Source organism: Lissotriton helveticus, chromosome 4_1 (assembly GCF_964261635.1).
Source record: "Lissotriton helveticus chromosome 4_1, aLisHel1.1, whole genome shotgun sequence".
In the NCBI taxonomy this organism is placed as follows: Eukaryota; Metazoa; Chordata; class Amphibia; order Caudata; family Salamandridae; genus Lissotriton; species Lissotriton helveticus.
The window spans coordinates 1,631,309,941-1,631,331,095 of NC_136063.1; the positions used below are offsets into that span (position 1 = coordinate 1,631,309,941).

Sequence of the window (21,155 nt, forward strand, 5' to 3'; positions counted from 1 at the left end):
CCGGAGCAACCTCCATCCCGTCCCTGGCAGAAACTGGACACAAATGTATGGGCTCAAACACTTGCTCAGACCCTGCCAGCTTTAGACGACGACCCATCCCAGGCAGACACGCAACTACGCGACTGGATAGCTCAATCCCTGGATACAACCCTTCCCGTCAAACCCCTTCCCAGTAAGAGAAGAAGTCTTAAATCCCCATGGTTTACCCAAGAGTTGCACCTGCTTAGGAAACAGTGTAAAAAACTTGAGCGCCTCTGGAGACGGGACTGGGCACACGAAAGCAAAAACGCATACAGATCAGCGATAAAACATTATAAATCCTGTATAAAAAATGCACAGACAATTTTTTTCGAGAGAGCAATACAGACCGCTTCTAATTCCTCCAAAGAAACCTACCGCATTGTGCGCCTCCTTACAAAAACCCCGGTTCCTGTCATTGCACCAGACCCATCTGGTACTAGATGCAATCAAATAGCAGAATTTTTCACTACAAAAATCAGTAATATCTTGGAATCCCTCCCACCCCCCACCCCCTCCCAACCTCCCAGCATCTCTTCTCAGAGTGCAGAAACCCCACACCTCCTAGCTTTCCCCATGGTCACTACTGATCTGTTTTTATCTACCTTACAATCAGTGAAAAGTGGGGCCCCTTCAGATCCTGCTCCGCTGAGCAAATTAAAACTGGTCGCCGATACTATCACGCCACCCTTCACCCAACTGATTAATAACTCTCTGGCCTCCGGCACTGTTCCAGAGAACTGGAAAAAAGCGACAGTTAGGGCGCTGCTGAAAAAACCTCACCTGGACCCTGAAGACTTATCCAGCTTTAGACCCATCTCTCTCCTCCCGGCCATGGGAAAAATCGCCGAACGAATTGTTAATTCCCAACTGTCTCTCTTTTTAGAGACCAACAATCTCCTGCGCCATTCCCAGACAGGGTTTAGACCGGGGCAGGGTACCGATACCGCACTTCTTGCCGTAGTCGAAGAGGCACGAACCATCATAGACGCAGGAGGATCAGTGGCAGTGATCCTCCTCGACTTAAGGCCGCCTTCGACACGGTGGACCACTCCATTCTTCTCCACCGACTCAGCTCGGCAGGAGTTTCTGATACCGCCCTGTCCTGGATCAAATCCTTCCTGGAGGGGAGAACCTTTCAGGTGTCAGACGGACCTGTGCTGTCCAAGACGTTCCCCCTTCAGTGTGGGGTTCCTCAGGGCTCCTCCCTGAGCCCCACGCTTTTTAATGTCTACATGTCCCCCCTAGAGGACGTCATTACCCCATTTGGTATAAAAACTGTCATGTATGCTGATGACACCCAATTGGTGGTATCTTTAAACCACTCAAGTCAAAGTCTGGACAACTTGGCGGACTGCCTAAATAACATCCATTGCTGGATGTGCGAATCTCGCCTCAAGTTAAACGGAGAGAAATCCAAGATTCTACTGCTAGGCAACCCACGCAAACTCCCAACGTCCCTCTCTTGGCCTCTATGCATGGGCTCACCTCCTACCCCGAAGGCAGAAGTCAAGAGCCTGGGGATCTGGCTAGACCAGGAGCTTAGTTTTAAGACCCTCTTTCCATAAATCTAGCTCTCCCCCTCCCCCTCTGGAATAATAGATTGTATGTCAGCGCTGGGACGCCCCAGGGTAGCTACGCGCTTTAGAAATCTAAAAAAAAAACAAAAAAAAAATAAAATTTGATAAGAATAATGCTTAGAATGCACTAGAAAGATGTCACTTGGTTTTCCATTATGGAATTTTCATCTATACTTCCAATAGCCCTAGCAGTGAGGTTTGTTTTGAAGAAAGAAAAAATACTTAACAGCCAGCACTGTGTTAACACCAGCAAAACAAAGATAAAAGGTGTTACAATTGTATAGCGCATAATGTGCGTCCGAGATGACATATACCTTGGTCTCCTTGCCCATCATGTATTCATACATCACCTTCCTTAAATATTCAAATTCCGTAGGTTCTCCAAAAGCAGACACATCAGTTTGGCGATGACTCCCTTCTGATAAAAAAGGGGAGAACACAAATGTTTACAATTTGGCAGGACAGTCATTTAATCTGGACATAAAGAACGATGAGTGAAAACAAAATAGACATGCATGAAAGAACCATAAAGGGTCAAAAAAGTTGTGTTTTAATATTTGTTATTTATGATTTGAAGAGCACGTTATACCCAAGGGTGTCAAAGCACTAGCAATAAAGGAACTAGCTGTAAAGGGATAGAAAACAAAACAGACCAACCATTACAGAAGGGAGAAAAGCCAAGTTTTAAGTTTCTTGCAAAAAAACAGTGTACGAAGTGACAATAGCAATGCAGAGGGGTAATGTATTCCACAGCTTGGCTGCAGCTACCAAAAAGGCCCACCCACTCCACGTGGCTTTCCGAAATCTTGGTGTAATCACGCTCCCAAAGGGCGAAATCAACAGTCTATTGGGAGCATACCATTCGAAGGCTGTTCTCATGGCCAGTGGACCCTGCAAATGCCAACATGATTTACATACTCTATATTTTATTCACCTTGCTTGACCCATTTAAGACTTTGGTAGTAATGGGGAAAAAGATGAAAAACAACAGAAAAACACTGCTATCAACTAAGTGATGGATGGTTCTTTGGTTCTTCGCAGCCTGGCATCACAACAGCAAAATAAAACGCCTCACATCTTCCTCTACATAGAAATGTATTCAGAAAAAATCTCTTCACAAATCTTACTCAAAAATGGTTAATGATACAGAATATAACCTGCACAGGCTAAATACCACTTTTTACTGTCAAACAATCCAGTCACTTCCCCGCCATATCAAAAGAATATATTGAAATCACTGTTGATATTTAAGCGCACATGAAGTCCTTCAATTGAAGCATGTTCTTTTTGTATTTTTTCCATATCTTTAAAGTTTACTGAGGAGAAATTCTTTCCTTATCGTAAGATATTACTATACATGTGAAATCCTACCTGTTAACTCTAATTAGATGGTATTCACAAGGCCTCTGAATTCTTAGACCTCTCTCTCTAAACACCAAATTGACCACATCCAGAATGGGCAAAACAGGGCAGAAAGGTTGATAAGAGAACTCATGAAAAGAGACCCCGCTTCTATCCCATGATCAACAGCCTCAGCTGGTTGCTCATCATGCTAGGGTCAGGTTAGATATCATTTATATCACCAATAAACATCTAACAAGTCAAGCAGTAACCGGTCTCTGCATCACAAGTCACACTTGCATCTTCAAAAGGAACTTATGCCCCAACCATAACCTGCTGTGATTTGCAAGAGAAGGGAACCAGTGTTTCTCCAAAATGATGCCATAAACCTACCATATGCATACTCTTCCATACCTTCCATACCTTCTGGCATGTCAAAATAACTGTGAATCGGACCGTTTGCAACCGGAAAAATACTTTCAGATTTAGAAAATGCAATTTAGTTACTTGTTACTGAATCACAATTTGCATTTTCGATTCGGTATTTGGAAGGAGCGTGTTTTGGTGGTCCCTTCAAAATACCGAATCTGCATGGTATGTATTACTGTTTTGCGACCGAATTCCGGTTGCCAAAAAGTAGTAGTTTACCATCATTTTAAAAGTCGTGGTAACCCATTTGTAAATGGGAAGGGGACCCTTCAGCCCTTTCCCTTAGAGAATGTTAAAAAAATATTTTTAAGAGCAGACAGTGATCACATGGACCATTGCCTACTCTTAGAGAATGAAACTTACACATTTAATGTTATGCTTTTTAAATGCATCCTGTTTTCATTTTAAAAAAACTGACTGCATTAAAAAAAATATTTAAAAGCAATCAAAGACATGGTGGTCTGGTGACCCCAGCAGGCAACGATCTCTGTGATGGCAGTGTATCCTAGCGGGTCGCAAATTGCGACCTACCTCATTAATATGCATGAGGTAGGTTTATTTGTGACCCACTAGTAATCACTAATAAACTCATAAGCATTTCATACATTAAGAATAGCGATTTCCTAATTGCGATTTGCAGGACATCAGAATTATGAAATCACTATTCCTAATCTTCGTACATCTGGCTCCTAGTCTCATCAAACAAAATGCATTACTGTTAATGATTATCAAGCCAACATACTCGACTTTTAAGGGTCTGAGTTGGTCTGTTCCTTCAGTGACATCAAGCAGTGTTTGCGGGCTACAATCAGTGTAATGTAAGTTGGAGATATATGCGCAACAAATATTGTTCTTAATATAATCCTCTGAGAGGTTGTGACACCATACTCCCAACATGTTCTTGCAAAAGATAATATCACAGTACCCTGTGGAAGTCAGGCTTGTGCAACATACTGTGCAGGTACTGGAATATTTTATAAGTGCCCTTAAATCATCAATTCTTTTTAGATGCACCAATGACAGCACAGTATTATTGTGGAGAAAGCCCCTCTGAATGTATACAGATTTGCTAGTTTCTCCCCACCGGTGGAATTGAAGACAGGTACATATGCTCCACTAGTTTCAAAGGTCTTCAGTAACCACTGCAGTCTCCCAATCCTGTCACTGATACCTTCTGAGTAGGATTTGTTTGTCAATATCTAAAATACCAAGTTCACATTAGGAAAATAGCAGGCAACGTTGTATCTCATTTGTATTTCATTAACAAAATTGGCCCTAAAATTAAAAACTCATGTGGTGATGTTAAACCAGTGACTTATAAAGGTCAAGTGAATGTGACCTCTACCAAGCAATTGTCATCTAACAATTTGTTTTATGTCAAATCTAATGAAATGGGTCCTAATATGTGTTATGATTGGATAGTCCCTACATGGTGCACTGCTGTGTTCGCCTGCGCTGAGTGCCCAACTGCAAGTATATGCTGACCTGTTTGTTAGGTCTCACCTAGCGAACGCAGCGCATGCACTGCTTCGCCTTGGCGAGACTACTGTTGTCGGTTTGGTGCGCGAAGGGGACAAAACATGTGCGCGCGCACGGCGGCAGGAAATGTGCACTCCGTAAGCGTGCACATCTCCTGTCCCCGTGTAGGGCTGGCGTTATACAGCGCGCGCATTGCATGCTTTCACTTTCCCTCCCCCAGTCGGCTACACGGAGACAGCTTGTTCCACTTACGTCCCATCTATCTCGCCCATAATCTCCCCGTACACATCCCCACCCCCCACATCAAGCTCCCCCAACTCCCCTCCTCAATTTTGCCCATCGTTCAATCATTCCTCACAGCTGTGCGCTGGCTGCCCCTCACATGAACCCCCACCCATCTCTGCATCCTCTCTTTCGTGGTCCCCCTGTTGCTGTTTTCTCTTTTTTTACCTGCCTCCCCTTCAGTCTTACCGTGGCTGGTCTCTTCCCGCCCATCTGCCTGGCTCCCCCTCCCCGGTCTGACCTTCCTCCCAAGGACAGGAGCTGAATGTTCTCCCAGGAAGCACAACCTTGCCTCGAGGGAAGGCACGGGGCACTCCGGGCCTTCTAAAAGAACTTGGCAAGTGGCGAGCATGGGTACTTTCTGTTTCTCGATGTCCTGCTCACTTGCTAGTGCGGCACAGTGCCCGTAGGGTCTGTAGGAGAGCAGTCTTTACTGCCTATAAGACGATAAAGTGCTCAAAGTGCAAAATGAGGAAGTGGCACTGGTCCGTGTTAACCTATGGTAACACGGACTGGGCATGTAACATGACTGTGGTGATGAGGCCACTAGAGCACCATACATGCAATTAGTGGACAGGTCATTTACTATCTGGGAGTGGCCTTGGAACAGTCCACATCCCGTTTATTTATCCTCCCTGCCTCGGAGTCCGTGTGACGTGGATGCACATCACATAGAGGTAGAGGCCCGGTTGCACTCTCCATCCCTCCCTGCCTGAGTTAGTTTGCTTACCATGTATCCTCATATTTTGTTGCTGCTGTTTTTATATAGTGCAAACTCACTCCTTGGGTTTGGGGTATTGCACTTCCTCTGCTCAGACTGCCCTGCTGAACTGTTCTCTCTCACTCTCTCCCTTTCTCCCTCTCTTTCTCTCTCTCCCTTCCTCTCCCTCCCTCTCTCCCTCAATTCCACCCTCTATCTCCCTCTCTCTCTTTTCCCTTTTACTCTCCTGTTCCCTCCCTCCCTCTCTCCCTTTCTTCCTCTCTCTCTCTTCCTTCCTTCCTCTCTCTTCCTCTCCCTTCCTTCCTCTTGCTCTCTCTCCCTTCTTCCCTTCCCCTCTCTCTCTCGTCCTTCAGGAACGCCTTTGTGCTGCTGCTACGGGCTCGAGGAGACCTCCTCCTCGGGTCCTTCGGTATGTTTTTGGGCCTCCCAGTTCAGGACTCTCTGGGATCTGTGCCTTCGGGCAGCGGTGACCATGATCCCCTGGATCTTGGTGACTTGCCATGGTTTCCTTTCAAATGGTGTTCGGAACTTGTTGCCTGGGGGCGATCTTTGATGAAAACCACATCTCCAACTTAAAGGTTTGGGGCAGAGGTTCCATAGGACCCGTTGGCCTGATCATTGGTGGCCTTCCGCTTCCTTTGTACCGACTTGGGGACCATTGTGAGCAGTTGCCATCGAAGACTGGTGGGTATGCTATTTGTCATAGGGGGCCTTTGCAGAAGATCCACGGGGAAGATCTCCTGATGGGTGCTGCACAGCGTTTGCCAGTAGACCCTCAGAAATTGATGGAGGCATTCTTTGAGGTCATCTCCTTGTTTGACCCCTATCCTCACTCAGTGCTTTATGGAGGGTCCACTGCAGAATGATTTTTCTATGCCGTACACTCAGGTTCTTGAATTATCTGCCAAAGTCCTGGCCTTGTAATGTTGGACCATGGTCGGTCTTGCCTTCTTCTGGAAAGCCGAACAGGATGAACGATTTCCCCATCACAGGCTTTCTCTTTCGGAACACAGTTCAACCACTTCAACCACTGGGTACTTACAGTGGCATTGATGAAAACAACTGTGGCTCTCCTGTTTAGAAACTAATGAAGTCCATGCTCAGGTTAGCCTACATGTGGTGGTGGAATACTTCTGTGATAACAGGTGCCTGCTTTCTCTGCTCTCCGGTGAGCTGGCAAGGATGGCATCGACACACAGCATCATCCACCATGACATCCATTCCAGGAAACCAAACCTTTCTCCTAAGCCACCTTTGGTCTTGGCCATTCCTTGGTGACCGTGGTGTGCCAACTCAATCACCATGTTCCACTGGGCTCTTGGGATAACAATGTGGTGCCCCCAACGCAGGAGTCCATCGGTGGCGTGTGTGTAAGCGCTGCACAGCGGTGTTATGATCAGCTTTTCTGGGTGGTTCCATCCCTTGGTACCATCCACAAATTCTTCCCATGCTTTGAGACATCCTTCATCTTCAGGCATGCATTTGAGCAGGTGGCTATCCCAAACTCTTTGCTTCTTTGACAGGAAATAGGTCTCGCATTTACAAGAGTTTGAGCTATTGGCATTGTAAATGACAATGACTTTTATTTATGTATTAATTAGCAAACAGATAAATAAACGGCTTTGTCATTTGCAACGCCAACAGCTTAAACTCTCGCAAATGCGAGACCAATTGCATTGCAAATGCTTGTTTTAGTTTGGCCGTAGCCGCACTCCAATCTATTGTGTTCGCTGAGGCCAAGGCTTGTCTTTTGACATGACTGAGGAACTGGACATGTCCTGTGACTTAACAGGGCACACCAACGTAGCATGTTTGTGACTCTATAGTTGTGATCACCCATTGCTATATATGTTACTGGCTCACTGGCGTACAGTTACGCTTCTACGCGCTTCCACAGATCCTAGTGCAAGTTATGAGTGTGTATGTATGTGGCATGTGTGGTACATGCATTTTGTCCATGAGTGAGCCAGAGTAATGAGGACCTACAGATTCCATTTTGGAAGCTCCTCTCCTGTTCCAGTAGGAAAACAACCTCTCCTCCATAATGGAGGTGAAGCTGCTTTGCCACACAGAGTAAGTATATTGCTGATATTCCTAAAGCTGGATGGAGCACTGCAATTTGATAGATGGAAAAGGTGGAGTATGGGACTGCAGTCATTGTGGTTCTGAAGGGGAAGGTTTAAGTGAGGACAGCCTTTTGTGTCTTTCTTGATCACTGTTCGTTGATCACTGTGGCTGTTGATAGCCAGGTTCAGAAATCTCACACCTCTTTGTGCCTCTCTTGTGGGTACTCCAGAATAGAAATACTCTGCTGCAAGGAGCATCACTCTACACAAAAGCAGTGTCTAAAGAACAGCGTAGAGGACAGCTAAAAAGAGCCGATACAAACGGTTCTGAAAGTGTAGACCGAGAATTAAGCTAGTTAGCTAGCTTTGGTGAGATGCAGGTTTGCTTGATAAATGAGAACACTGGAATTAAGTTGACTTGCCTTTGATGGACTGAGAATCATACCTGGAGTCTCATTTAGTGTGTTTGCGAAGATTATTTATTGCATTTGGATTAACCTCACGACCTTGGAGAGCATAGGTGTGAATGATCTGCCCCCTTGATGATTACCACATATGGAGCCTACAGAAAAGTGATCTTTTGTAAATAAGTACCAATCTGGGACAAGGTGTGAGCGACAGGGCTCAGGCCACCCAAACTGTTATAGGAATAATAAAACGTGAAGCAACCTGAAGCTGCAAATAATCTGAAATGTTCAGATTGAAGCCTGCAATCTACTTTATATGTGATTGGCATCCAACAATTCCCAGTTGAGTGCCATGTGTTAAATAAAAGCAAAAAGCTCTTAAAAGAATGAAAAACAGCATTTGTCTTGTCACCAACATTAAAAGGGTTTGATGTGTGTCACAAACTATCATTGTCAAGGATGCTAGTAATTTGGGCCTAGCAGCAGCCTTGCCTCAAGTGGCTCAGAGGAAGGATTTGGTGGATTTATTGTAGGGTATTAAAAAGAATTATAGAGATATGGAGAGAGAAGACGCAGCTTGTTATAGAATGATTAAACTTCATACTTTATATCTTTAGAATCTGCTGTTTACAGTTAGGAGGGATCCAAAGCCTTCAGCTTAAGCAATTCAGATGCAGGCACAGGGACGGTATTACACTAATGATTTCACTGCTAGTGTTGAGGGATATGTGATTTTTACTTTCATTGTGCTGCATTTATTTTATTTTGAAAATTTTATACAGCGCGAACAAGACCCTTACGGGTATCAGAGCACTTTACAGGGTAAGTGTCTTGGTTAACATAGTACAGGTAATTGAGCATAGGGTTCAGTGCAAGTCAATGTTAGTATGCACATTGTCTCGTAGATAAAAAGTGATATGGTTCATATCAGGCAAAAGGTAGCTACATTATCTAGGATATCTGGATAGAACGTAGGTATTATAAAGTTCAGTAGCGAAGATACGTTTGGTCTCATGTTTATTTAATCCATGCTCGGGTGAATTTGGCCATGAAAAGCGATTTCACTTCTTTTTTGAAGGATGCAGTAGAGGGATTAATTTTAGTTTCTGGGGGTAGAGCATTTCAGATTCTGGGCGCCATCCCTGAAAAGGTTTGGTTATATGTTTTCTTCTTTTTGAATCTTTGCGGTTTCAGCAGCAGGTTTTTTTTTAACTTCTTGAAGATCTGACCCCACAAGATGGTGACAGTTTCTGAGCCAAATAGCTGTGTGCCTTGTGATGAATTGCTTTGTGTGTCATACATGCTATCTTCAAATGAATTCTGGCTTCAAAAGGCAGCCAGTTATGGGATCTTAGGTCCGGGGATATGTGGGAGTTTCTTTTCGAGCCTGTGATAAGTCTTGCTGCAGCGTTGATAGATGCTCTTAGTTAGAGGTGCCGTTGCAGCTTTGGACAGGCCGCAGAGAGAGACTCCCGTAATCAACTCTCGGAATGACTAGAGCTTGCATTGCCAGCTTGAAGTCCTTTTCCGGCAAGAAAGGTTTCAACTTTCTCAACGTTATTTATCTGAAAGTTAGCTCCTTTAGTTGCATTGCTGATGTGTTTTTGCATATTGAGGTTTCTGTCAAGTGTTATTCCCAGTGATTTTGCTGAGTCGACGATGATTGGTTGGCAGTTGAGTGCAGTAAGGTTTTTGATCCAGTCTTGCATTATTGGTACTTGTGCGGGAGGAGCAATTGGGAGGAATTCGGTTTTGAGGGCATTTAGTTTGAGATGGTTTTCTGCTAGCCAGGTCTGAGTTTTTTCCAGAGTTGTATTAAGCGATTTGATGTCTTCTAGGGTATGGATCTTTAGGTAAAGTTGTGTGTCATCAGCGTACATGTGAAATTGTACGTTAGACACGTAGAGAATTTCGGTGTTGGATATAGGGCGATAATTGTTTAGGTCTGCATGGTCAGCGTCGGTTTCTTTAGAATGGGGGATACCTGCCCGGCTTTGAGGGTGTCCGGGATGCAACCTTGTCGTAGAGAGTTATTTATGATCTGGTTCAAAGAGGTAGCAGCAGCGGGGTGAAGTCTTTTACGGCGTTTGCAGGAACAGGGTCTGTGAAATGATTGGCAGGGTTTAGGGCAATAAGTATTTTGCGTATAGATTCTTCATTGTAAGTGGCAAAGGATGACCAAGATGCGTTATTTTTTAGGTTGAACTTTGATGAGATTTGATGTGGAACAGTTGGAGGGGATGGAGAAATGTTCATATGTGGGAGAGAATGTGAGATTAGACCGTTGAGAAGGTCCTTCTTAATATTGTCGGTCTTCTGAGTGAAGAAGGAAGCAAATTCTTCACAATTTGGTTGTTGGCATGATGTATCTTGGGGGCGGTGGGGTGCATCCTTAGATTGAGATTTGATTAAATCGGAAAGTCTTTTGGGACGATTTTCTGCCTGGGCTAATTGGTGGCTGAAGAAGTCTGCTTTAGTGCGCTTGATCTTTCTGTAGTAAGCATTTCTCTTCTTCCTTAGTATCTTAAGGTGAGTGGCGGAAAGAGCGGATATCCATGTGCGTTCAGTTGTTCTTAGAGATCGTCTGTCCTCTTTGAGTTTTCCATTGTACCACTGCTTAGAATCTTTTGTGGAGACTCTTTCAAGGGCCCTCACAATGTAGTAGTTGCCTACCAGACAAAGCCTCATTTTATACCAGTATTTGTAAAGCGCAAACAAGTATCCGAGGGTGTCCAGGCGAGGGGGCCGTCGGGAAGATTAAGCAAGCTATTGCCCAGAGTCACATGGTGCTGGGCTATCCTGCTGCTGGCACCGGGGATCGAACTGTGAGACCTGTGTTCCAGAGTAAGCTGCCCTGGCCGGTGTGCCACACCTTTTCTTGTTGACTTGATTGAAGAAATTGAGGATGGCCTGTATCATCAGAAGGCGTTAATAGTGACTGGCAAGGAACAAACTGTTAAACACAGATTAAGAGGAAAAGCTGGTTGGGGAGGGCAAGTTTTAAGTATTGCCAAGGAATTGGTAGTAAGTGGAAGCTGAGTGGAATCGGTTTGTGTTTGAGGATTTAGTATCTTCACAAAGTGCTTGAATACGCATGATGGTGGTTGCTTGAGTGAGGGATACATTAGGTCTAACAGTTCGAATTAAATATGTTCGAGTTCTTGCCAATGATCAGCACTTGAGGAACAGCGTAAAAAAGAGAAAAATGGGACAATCATTCTTGTGGTGTAGAATTGACTTCGAGATAGAGGATATAGTGAGTCAATGCTAGGCTTGTGCTGCTAGTGATAATGTTTGCGATAGGAGACTGACTCTGTTGCCAAGAGAGGGAGTTTCACCCAAGCCATGAGAAAAGCTCAGACTTTCTTATGGGAGACAATGAACTTGCTTGGGTAAAAAAGGTAATTAGCTTTCTAAATAGACAGTGAGGAGTGCAGCTGTTGAGAGAACTCATAGCATGGTGATCAATTTTCCTAGGAAGATTTTCAGCCTCACCATTTATGATGTCCCCATAAGCCCTTGATGGCAATACACAATCATATTGCATGGTTACCCAACATGTAGTCCTAATGCACAACAGCAGCTTTTCAGATGGTTCCCCAGTGTTCAGGTGTAGCTTTGTCCTGGTGTTCTAATGAACAACTAGTGCGCTAAAATTCTTTGTGACAAAATATGGCACACCCGAACACCATCTTGATGGATTGAAAGCTAAAAAATGGATAGCAGTACCTTCAGAAACTAACAAAATGAGGGGATTCGTTCTGTCATAGAATTTATAGTTTGTGCTCTAGAAAACTAAAATGAGGAACATTTTCTATGATTTCTCTAATATCTTTCTCAGCCATGCCAGTAAAACATTCTTAAATGAAGAGACAACGGGTACCTCAAACACAGCATCAGTTTGTCAGCTAACTCACTAGTGACCAACTGGCGCCTCAGCACAGAGTTCTAAACCAGATCACCAGCCATCTGTATTTATGACAAAAGTGTGCCACATCTGAACGCCATCTTGAAAATCAAAACTGTAAAATTAAAGGACTCGTGCTGAGAAACACCACAAGTTCCAGCACACAACAGAAATTTACTCACCTGAGAGGGCCACTGGAAGGCAATTAATTAGCAACTTGCAGACGATAAAATGTGAGTTAGAAGTGGAGTGGAATGGAATGGAATGGAGTAGAGTGCAGTAGTGTACAGAGTAGTGTGAAGTGCAGCGGTACATAGTGCAGTAAATAGCAGTGGTGCAGAGTATAGAGCAGTGGTAGAGTATAGTGCAGGGGTGCAGAGTATAGTGCAGGGGTGCAGAGTATAGGGCAGGGGTGCAGAGTATGGTGCAGGGGTGCAGGGTATAGTGCAGGGCTGCAGAGCATACTGCAGAGGTATGGAATCCAGGGGCACAGAGTGTAGTTGTGTACAGTAAAGTGGCGTAGAGTGGAGTGGTGTAGAGTGGAGTAGAGTAGAATGGAGTATGGAATGGTGTACAGTGGTAAAGCATAGAGTGGAGTGTCAGAGTGCAATAATGTACAGTCCCCGTCTGCGGTAGCGGAGAATAGACTGCAGAGATGTGCAAGATCGATTGCCTTCCGTGACCATCCGCTCCGTTCTGGCCTGTTTCCCCGGAGGACCGGGCTCTGGGGACCAAAATCCTGCTAGTCATCGCAGAACGGAGCTGGGTCGGACGGAAATCGAACCGTCGCTGAGGACCGTCCTGATGGCTATCGGAGCCTTACATTCGCATCTGGATGTCTTGATTCATAAGATATCCGTTTGTGCAGCAGGGACTGAGCACCTGAGACCGGACTATGATTCATTGCAAGAGCCCGAAAGTGCGGGGCATCCCACGGAAACTACCTTGCCTATGGATGATGGCCTAGTGTTGGATCCAGTGCTTGACCCCCTGATCAGTGACCAAATAGCTGAACGCAACTGTGGTATTGGGACTGTATTTCCACATCTATCAGTTCTTCCGATGAAGATGGAACCGCTCATCCCTTCGTTCCAGGAGCCTCTCGCTAACTATTTTCGAACCGCAACAATGACTTCATCCCCCCCGGCAGCATCATCGTGTCTTGGGAGGAAACGGTTTTGGGACTTGCTGTCGGAGAGGGGGTCTGTACGTGAGGCTGGGATCTGTGATGGACTACTACTATTGACTTCATATGGACTGAATATTTTTGGCCCTTTTTTCCATCTCGCTTATCCTGTAGAGAGAGTGGTTCCGCTGGAGGGAGTTCGTACTGTAGACCGTAAGAGCCAAGGTTGAGATTGACTGAAAGGGGCTTGTAATGTCGCTTCAAAGGACATGGGTTTGCTACCACTATTCTAGCGGAGGTTTGGGCGGTGCTTATCACCTCCCCTGTTAGTTATGTTTTAATATCCTGAATGTTTTCGGTTACATATACAGGGGTCGTTGTTTCTGACAGGGGGAGGGGGAACCGGGAGCCGTATGACAATTTCCTCCCCCATTTTTTCTTTCTATATTTAGAACACAGTTAATTGGGGCGACAGGCACACTGCTAGTTGGGGTGGGGCGGAAGCCTTATGCAGGGGTGCAGGGTGGGGTTTGTTGTTATGTCTTTTTTCTTTTAGTTTTTCACGTATGCTATCCTGTTTCTCTTCTGTCATCAGATGCCTTCCTTAGGGGTTGTATTGATTAGTGAGTGGACGGATCCTAGGGGGAAGCTGCGCAAGAAATCCTTTAAAATGTTTTGCCTTTAATTGCTGCGAACGAAGGGAGATCGTTGCGTTGTTATGGTTCAATTCACTTACACTTGCCTGCCACACGAACTTTTTGATTCTTTGTCTCCCTCAAAATTCTGCTTCTCAGGGTGGCGGCTCTTACGAAATGTGTTGATTGGGCCGGTATGGTATATCCTGTGTTCTAACGTTCGCATGCCATGGTAGCTAGATATTTTGCATTCGATTTATGAGATTCCGTACCTTATCCACTGTTGATCTGTATAACTGTTGATTACTCCGTAACGTAAGGCATCTGCCGTTTGCTTTTTTGTATTTCTCTAATAAAAAGTTTTTAAAAAATAAATAAATAAATAAAAATGGGAAAAGTAACAGTTTTGGCTCTCCTTTTTGTCCCTTCCTTTGACAGATCTGAAGAGAACTTGCCATGCACAACTGAAATCAGATGAACTTTTTTTGGACTGTTTCTTGGACATTTGGCAAACTTCATCAAAAGTATTAGGAAAACAAAATGTGCCTTTTCAATAGAAATTCTGACCTAACCATAATTATAGATTTCATGTTGCCCACTCTTGAACGTATACATAAATTCATACATATATGTATACACACTTATGAACAAATATGCTCATACAATAGTTCAGAATACTGTCAATAATAATACAGTACTGCAAATAAAATAATTGTACTGTTGAGTATGCTAAAAAAAACAACAACAAAAAAGAGAGATACTAGGATAGGTGTGGTGCTCAGTATGTCTATGTGCTGCTAGTGACAGCAGGGTACTACACAATAACCCAGGGTGCACTCCAATATAATGGGTGGTGTACAATATACCAAGATGTTTTGTGGCAGCAATCCATTCCCAGAGCAGGGAGTATGGGTGGGTAGGTAAGGAATCTAGATAAAGTCTCTACCACATAAGGCATTACCAAAGGTAAGGAACTTGCTCATCTGATAGACTTCTAGCTGTAGACTCGTTACCTTAGAATAGATAGACAAACAATACCATCTCCGGGAGTGGGTATGCGGACCAATTTCAAACAAGGAAGTCCTGCAGGACGGACCTGACTGTCCAAGCAGTAATGTTTGGTTAACGTGTGCAGGGAAACCCACGTTGCTGCCTGGCAGATATCCAGGGTCAATGGCTTTTTCTGCACACCATGCTACAAATGTTTTCCAAAGGCAATCATATACTGTCTTGTTGGAGGAATGCCGGGCTACTTAGATTACATTACAGACGTCAGGAGGAAGGTCAAAAGTTGTCAACTGACACCGCTAAATCTGAATGCAAGAAGGCGGAGACTGGACAGATTCAGGTGGAGAACCATCCCCTGTTGCTGCGACAGAAGATACTCCTGAAACAGGAGCCTGATTGGAGGATCGATGGTCATGCTCAGTGGCTCGGGATACTAGACTCTCCGTGCCCAATCCTGAGCCACCAGGATGATTTGGCCCCGGCTGTTCTTGATCTTCTTGAGAACTCTGGGCCGAAGTGGTATGGGTGGAAAGGCGTACAGGAGGCATGTGCCCTAATCGAGATGAAAAGCGTCTCAGAGCAAGAGCCACATTTGAATCTCCAGCGCACAAAACTGCTGACATCGTGCGTTCTCGGTGGAGGAGAACAGACCTAACCAAGGCTCTCCCCACTGTTGAAAGAGACCTTGTGCCACCTCCAGATGGAGATGCGATTCGTGATCCACTAGGGTTTGACAGCTGACTTCGTCCACCCTGGTATTCAGAGAGCCTGCAAGGTGTTGAACCACCAGGATATGCCCTGATGTTCCAGCCATGTCTAGAGATGCAGGGCCTCTTGACAAAGGGTCCACAACACCACCTGCCTGGTTAGTTGCAGTACCAAATGGCAGTGGTGTTGTCCGTGAACACCTACACTTATCTCCCCTTGATGGAGGATAGAAAGGCTTTCAATGCTAGTCAGATCACACGGAGCTCTAGCAGGCTTATGTGGAGTATGGATTCTGCCGGAGACCAAAGTCCTCTGATCTCCACTTTACCCAGATGGCCACCCCATCCCAGAAGTGACACCTGTTACTGTGAGATCTGGATGGGGAAGGGAAAGGGTTCTGCCTCTGATCCAATTACAATCCATGAGCCACCACTGCAGATCTTTCGTAGTTCCCTCTGAGATCTGGACCATGTCAGAGAGATTCCCGACGATGTGCCCATTGAAAATGCAGGCCCCACTGCTGAGCCTGCATATGCCATCTGTCATGAATTATCAACAGGATGCAGAAGGCCATGAGTCCTAACAGCCTTAAGATTTGTCTCATGTAATCCAGGATACAGGTTAAAACATTGGTATAATAGCCTGAATATCTTGGACATGCTGCTCTGGAGGTTAATCCCGAAACGGCTCTGTGTCCACAACAGCGCCAATGAAAGGGAGAGTCTGAGAGGGAGAAGGGTGTGACTTCGGCAAGTTGATAGGGAACCCCAGCACATGCAGAACGTCTGCTGTAGTCTGGAGGTGGGAGACGACATCATGAGGCGAGCCCACCTTCAACACCCAGTAATCGAGATAGGGGAAGACTGATATCCGCAATCCCTGATATCCGCAAATAAGCTGCAACCATCGCCATCACCTTGGTGAACACCGAGGGGTGCTGGTAAGGCCAAAAGGAAGCACAGTGAACTGAAAATGTTCACGCCCTACTGTGAACCGCAGGTAAAGTCGGTGGCCAGGCAGGATGGCAATGAAGAAGTATGTATCCTGCATGTCCAACGCTAACATCCAGTCTTCTGGGTCCAGAGCAGACAGGACTAATGCTAATGTTAGTATTCTGAAGTTCTCCTTCTTGAGGAAATAGATGAGGGGTCCTAGTTATAGGATAGGACGAAGGCCTCCGTCCTTCTTGGGAACGAGGAAGTAGTGGAAATAACAACCACAACCCACTTCAGTAATCCGCGCCCTCTCTATTGCACCCTTGGCCAAGAGAGCCATGACTTTCTGCCAGAGAAGGCACAGATGATCCTCCGTCAGTCGGTCGGTCTTAAGATGGGGACATAGAGGGAGTGGCTCTCACGAAGGGGAGGGGAGGGAGTAGCCCTTTCGGACAATTTGCAAACCTCACCTGTCCGAGGTTATGACCTGTCATTGAGGCCGGTGACAGCGAATCCTGCTGACAAGTGTGTGCTCATGTTGGAAAGAATGCAGATTAGGAGGGTCTGGAGGTTGCAGCTGCCTGGGTGTGCCATCAAAGAGCATGTCCATAAAAGAAGCTTGAACGTCCCCCTAAAAGCCAGTCCTCCTCGACTAGGAGTGGTGACTCGAGGCCACCACTGATGAAAGCACTCTGTCCAGTGGGCCGGTCGTGCCAAGTCAACACTGTATAGTGAACTTAGCTGCATCTCTAGCATCAGCAACAGCTTGAGAGAGCATGGCCTGGGACTCCTCAGGGACCATTGGCAGCACATGGAAAACCGTGTTCTTAAGAGAGTGGGAGAAGCAGCCCAAAAGGCATGCCGTGTTCACAGACCGCAATGCCATGCCGGCAGAAGAAAATATTTGTCCCCCAAAGAGTCCAGCCTCTTGGATCCTATATACAGGAGGGGGGGTGGAGGGGGGAGTTGGAGGATATAGAAATGTGGCAGGATTTACGTGGGTTGGTGATGCTTGTACCGCCAAGCTCTCTGTGGGAGGGTGTTGGGTGAGGAAATTTGGGTTCCCTGTGGCGATGGTAGCAGGCAAATGTTCTATTCACAGGAGCCGCTGTGTTGAGTTTGGACAAAGTTCTCAAAAGGATGTCAGGGAGGGATTTGTTGAACAGGAGTAGCAGTTCTGAGGGGGAGACACCCGGTTGAAGCACCTCCATCAAGGAGTTACTCTTGACTGCCACTGAAGGAAACTGAAGGTCCAAGACCTCAGCTTCCCTCCTCACCATCATTGCATAGGAGGGTCCTTCCTTAGCCACAGCAGAAGGAGAAAGCATACCAGTATCTGGAGAAATATCCAGTACAGTGGCTTCACCCAGTTCCTCACACTAGTCCATATTATGGTTCTCTTCCTATGGCTGGTATTCCTCAGTGTCCAACGACCCCTCCCTGTCCTCCCAGAGTCCTGACTCAAGGGAATAGGGTTCAGGCTCCAAACTAGGAGGCAAGGTTCCTGTCGGCTCCGTGGATCAGAAAGGGGATGGTTCTGCTGGGAGCATCGGGGAAGGTCAAGTTGGTACAACTGGCGCAGGTCCAGATCCAGCAAAAGATCCATGGGCTCGACTGGGGCTGGAGCCGCTGGTGTGGAACCAGATTGTGACCCCTTCGAACCACTCAGGCCTAAAGGTGCGACTGAGGGGTTGGGCCACACAAATATGAGGCCCATGGCCTCATAAAACTCCTTCAGTTGGGCGGGGGTCACTCCTGGGAAATCAGGGAGACGCAGAGTCGACCCAGCTGCAGGCTCTACTGTGGAGCCATGCCTAGAATGTTGACTCTCCTTTGTCTCATCGCCAACGGACGAGGAAAAGTGGAATATCTCTTTAACGCCTTCTTTTTCTTGTGACGGGACTTGCCAGAGTGTCTGGACGACTTGGAGTACGATAAGCATCTCTGACTCTGCAACTGATCCCAGGACCTTCCCCTCAAACGGGACCTCGAACTTTGCAGTGTTGCATGGCGAGCCACCATGAGCTTGAGGGATTGCTCCATTCATGGTGCTGCAGTCGGAGCACGATTTCGGGTCATGGTCGCCCTTGAGGCACCATAGGCATACAAAATGTGGGTCCATCACAAACATAGGTCAAGAACAGGCTTGGTGCTGACCACCTTGGAGGACATCCCTGCCACACCAGGAGGAGAAAACCTTCAAAAGAAATCGGAACATGTCTAAAAAATCCAGTCAAAAAGAGACCGAAGGGTAGCACTTTTCCAGATCAGCGCTGGCTGGTGCAGAAAGCAAAGAGCCGACGGCAGTGTGCCTGGGAGGCAACTGTATAGGTACCAAGGACGTCACTTCCGGTGCGAAGAATGCACACTGAGCTGTATAACGCCACCTAACAGCAGATTCAATCTGATGCCAGGGGAAGTACTGAGGTAAGGTATATGAGGCTAGATGTCTCTATCATATTAACATGTTTACAAAATCACAGATTAAGGATCCAACTAAACAACACAATTTGCATGTAGATTGCCCATTACTGTCAGTAATGCACACTGAGGCGAAAAGGCTTGAGTTTGGAACATTAATATACATTTTCTAAACCAGGTATAGACGAGGAAGAGAATAACAGTAGATTTGAGAGCAAATGTATTATTTGTCTTTCTCTCAAATTAATGGGGCTGATTCACAAATAGTAAAAATACCATTTGGAGAAGTAGGTATGCGATTCTCAGTTTTATTCATGTGAGACTCAAGAAGAATAGTCTGACAGTGTAAGGAAAGGCTTTGTGACTTTGGTCTAGTGTTTTCACTTATTTAAGAGAAGTCAGGGGGTTGGTTTCCTTTGCATTATTCCTCCTCACATACAAGCGTGCTGCAACGCATCGGAATGTTCTCTGTAATAACTGTCTCTCACTGCGCTACCCTAATGAAGCCAATCAATAGGATGGTTTCCAGAAGTATTTTGACAAGCTTCCAACATGATAAAATCCTTTTGGAATGCGAGGCTTGGGTCTTTTTTATTTTTTATTAAATGAACATGCTGTATACATTTCGCTGCTCCTGCCCTTTGGCTTTTAAGGCTTTCCTGCTGAGTTTTCTTCCTGAATTCAACGCCAAGCTTAAACAAAGACAGAGGTAGTGCTGTTCATCCCTTGCTTGAAACTGCCTTGAAGGCATGCTGCAGACGAGCATCAACCCCTTTGCTAGCAACACATTGTGCCAATTATTACCTGATGACAAGGAATATAAGTCCATGACAGAATACCTACATGGAGACATCTATAGCGTGGACGTCTGTAAGCATTTTAGCATTATCTCTTTTGGAACAGATCCAAAAGGTACTACTGCAAAGCACGTTAAGATACACTTCATTTAACACGATGCCAAGATGCAGCCTGTCAGACCCTTTTCGCACAAGCTAGCTTTTCATTCATGGAAAGAGTTCAGAGATGTCAGTGCATCCTATGAATTCCTGTGTTTTACCATTCTCTGGCTTTGTTGAGTTGTCAATGACAGCACCCTATTCTACGACATCTAAGGGAGGACACTGGCAGGAAACTCTACAAATAATGTTAAAAAGAACACAAGAACATAATGCGATCTTTCAAGAATTGTACATTTATTAAGCATAAACGTTTTGGTGAAAGTGTTTTCATAAGGATATACAATGTATTTTGTGCATCTCCAGCTCATCCCTCAATTTACTTAATTACTACAAGGTACCATCCCTTGAATCATAAGCCAAGTAAAAGGGTTCAGGGTATGTCCTAGAGAGTCGGGGAACAAAAAAGGATGGTTCACCATATTACCTCAAGACCCCGGTGCACCATTAATCATGAAATCTGGAGGCCCACCTACAACTCTGTTTACAGAAGGGAAGTCAGAAAAGCCAGTAATGTACTGTCCACATGGATATTAAAACTTGTCGAAAGAAATAGAGTACAAATATGGCTTTCAAGAGTTATACAAATTAGCTGGGGAATTTTTGGCATACTTTGCTATTATGTAGGCTCCCTGACAGAATGGCATGGCTTGTTCCCTACCAAGAGTTTATAAATAGTGGCTATGCACTATTTAACTGTATTTTAGTGTTCTTGTGAGTTTACCGATACAGTGGTACTGGAACTAGAGGGCCCAGGAGGTGCTGCAGCCCCTTCGTTAATCTTGACTGAGTTCAGATGAACAATGAGCCCTGGATGAGCTCAAATAACCAGAGGCCTTGTAGGTGTTTTTGTTCTGGAAGTATCTGCAGGGTTTACAAAGGCAACTGCCAAATTATCAGGTAAGCAACTAGTTTGGAAAACCAACTGATAATTATTTTAACATGACGATATTGTATTTCCCTTTTTCCTGACTTGAAAGCGAGGGATTTTTGTAACGCTTTCATACTGAAGATGTCCGAAGGTTCATCGTATGAAAGGATGTTTTATAAATCAAGGTATTTTTGCCTCGCCGAAGTACTTTCAGCCAAGAAATATGCAGAGCATGCTGCCATACCAAAACTAAAGTGGGTGTTTG

General features: G+C 45.3%; 1 protein-coding gene across 4 annotated transcripts in view; it reads right to left on the minus strand.

The window, feature by feature from the left end:
• The window catches only part of GOLGA4 (golgin A4), a 717,645-nt gene that overhangs the window by 93,985 nt on the left and 602,505 nt on the right, over positions 1-21,155 (minus strand). For all 4 annotated transcript variants that reach the window (XM_078688271.1, XM_078688272.1, XM_078688270.1 and 1 more), the window contains one exon: positions 1,913-2,016. In XM_078688271.1, the coding sequence (XP_078544397.1) occupies positions 1,913-2,016 (104 nt within the window). The remainder of the gene's footprint in view (positions 1-1,912; positions 2,017-21,155) is intronic.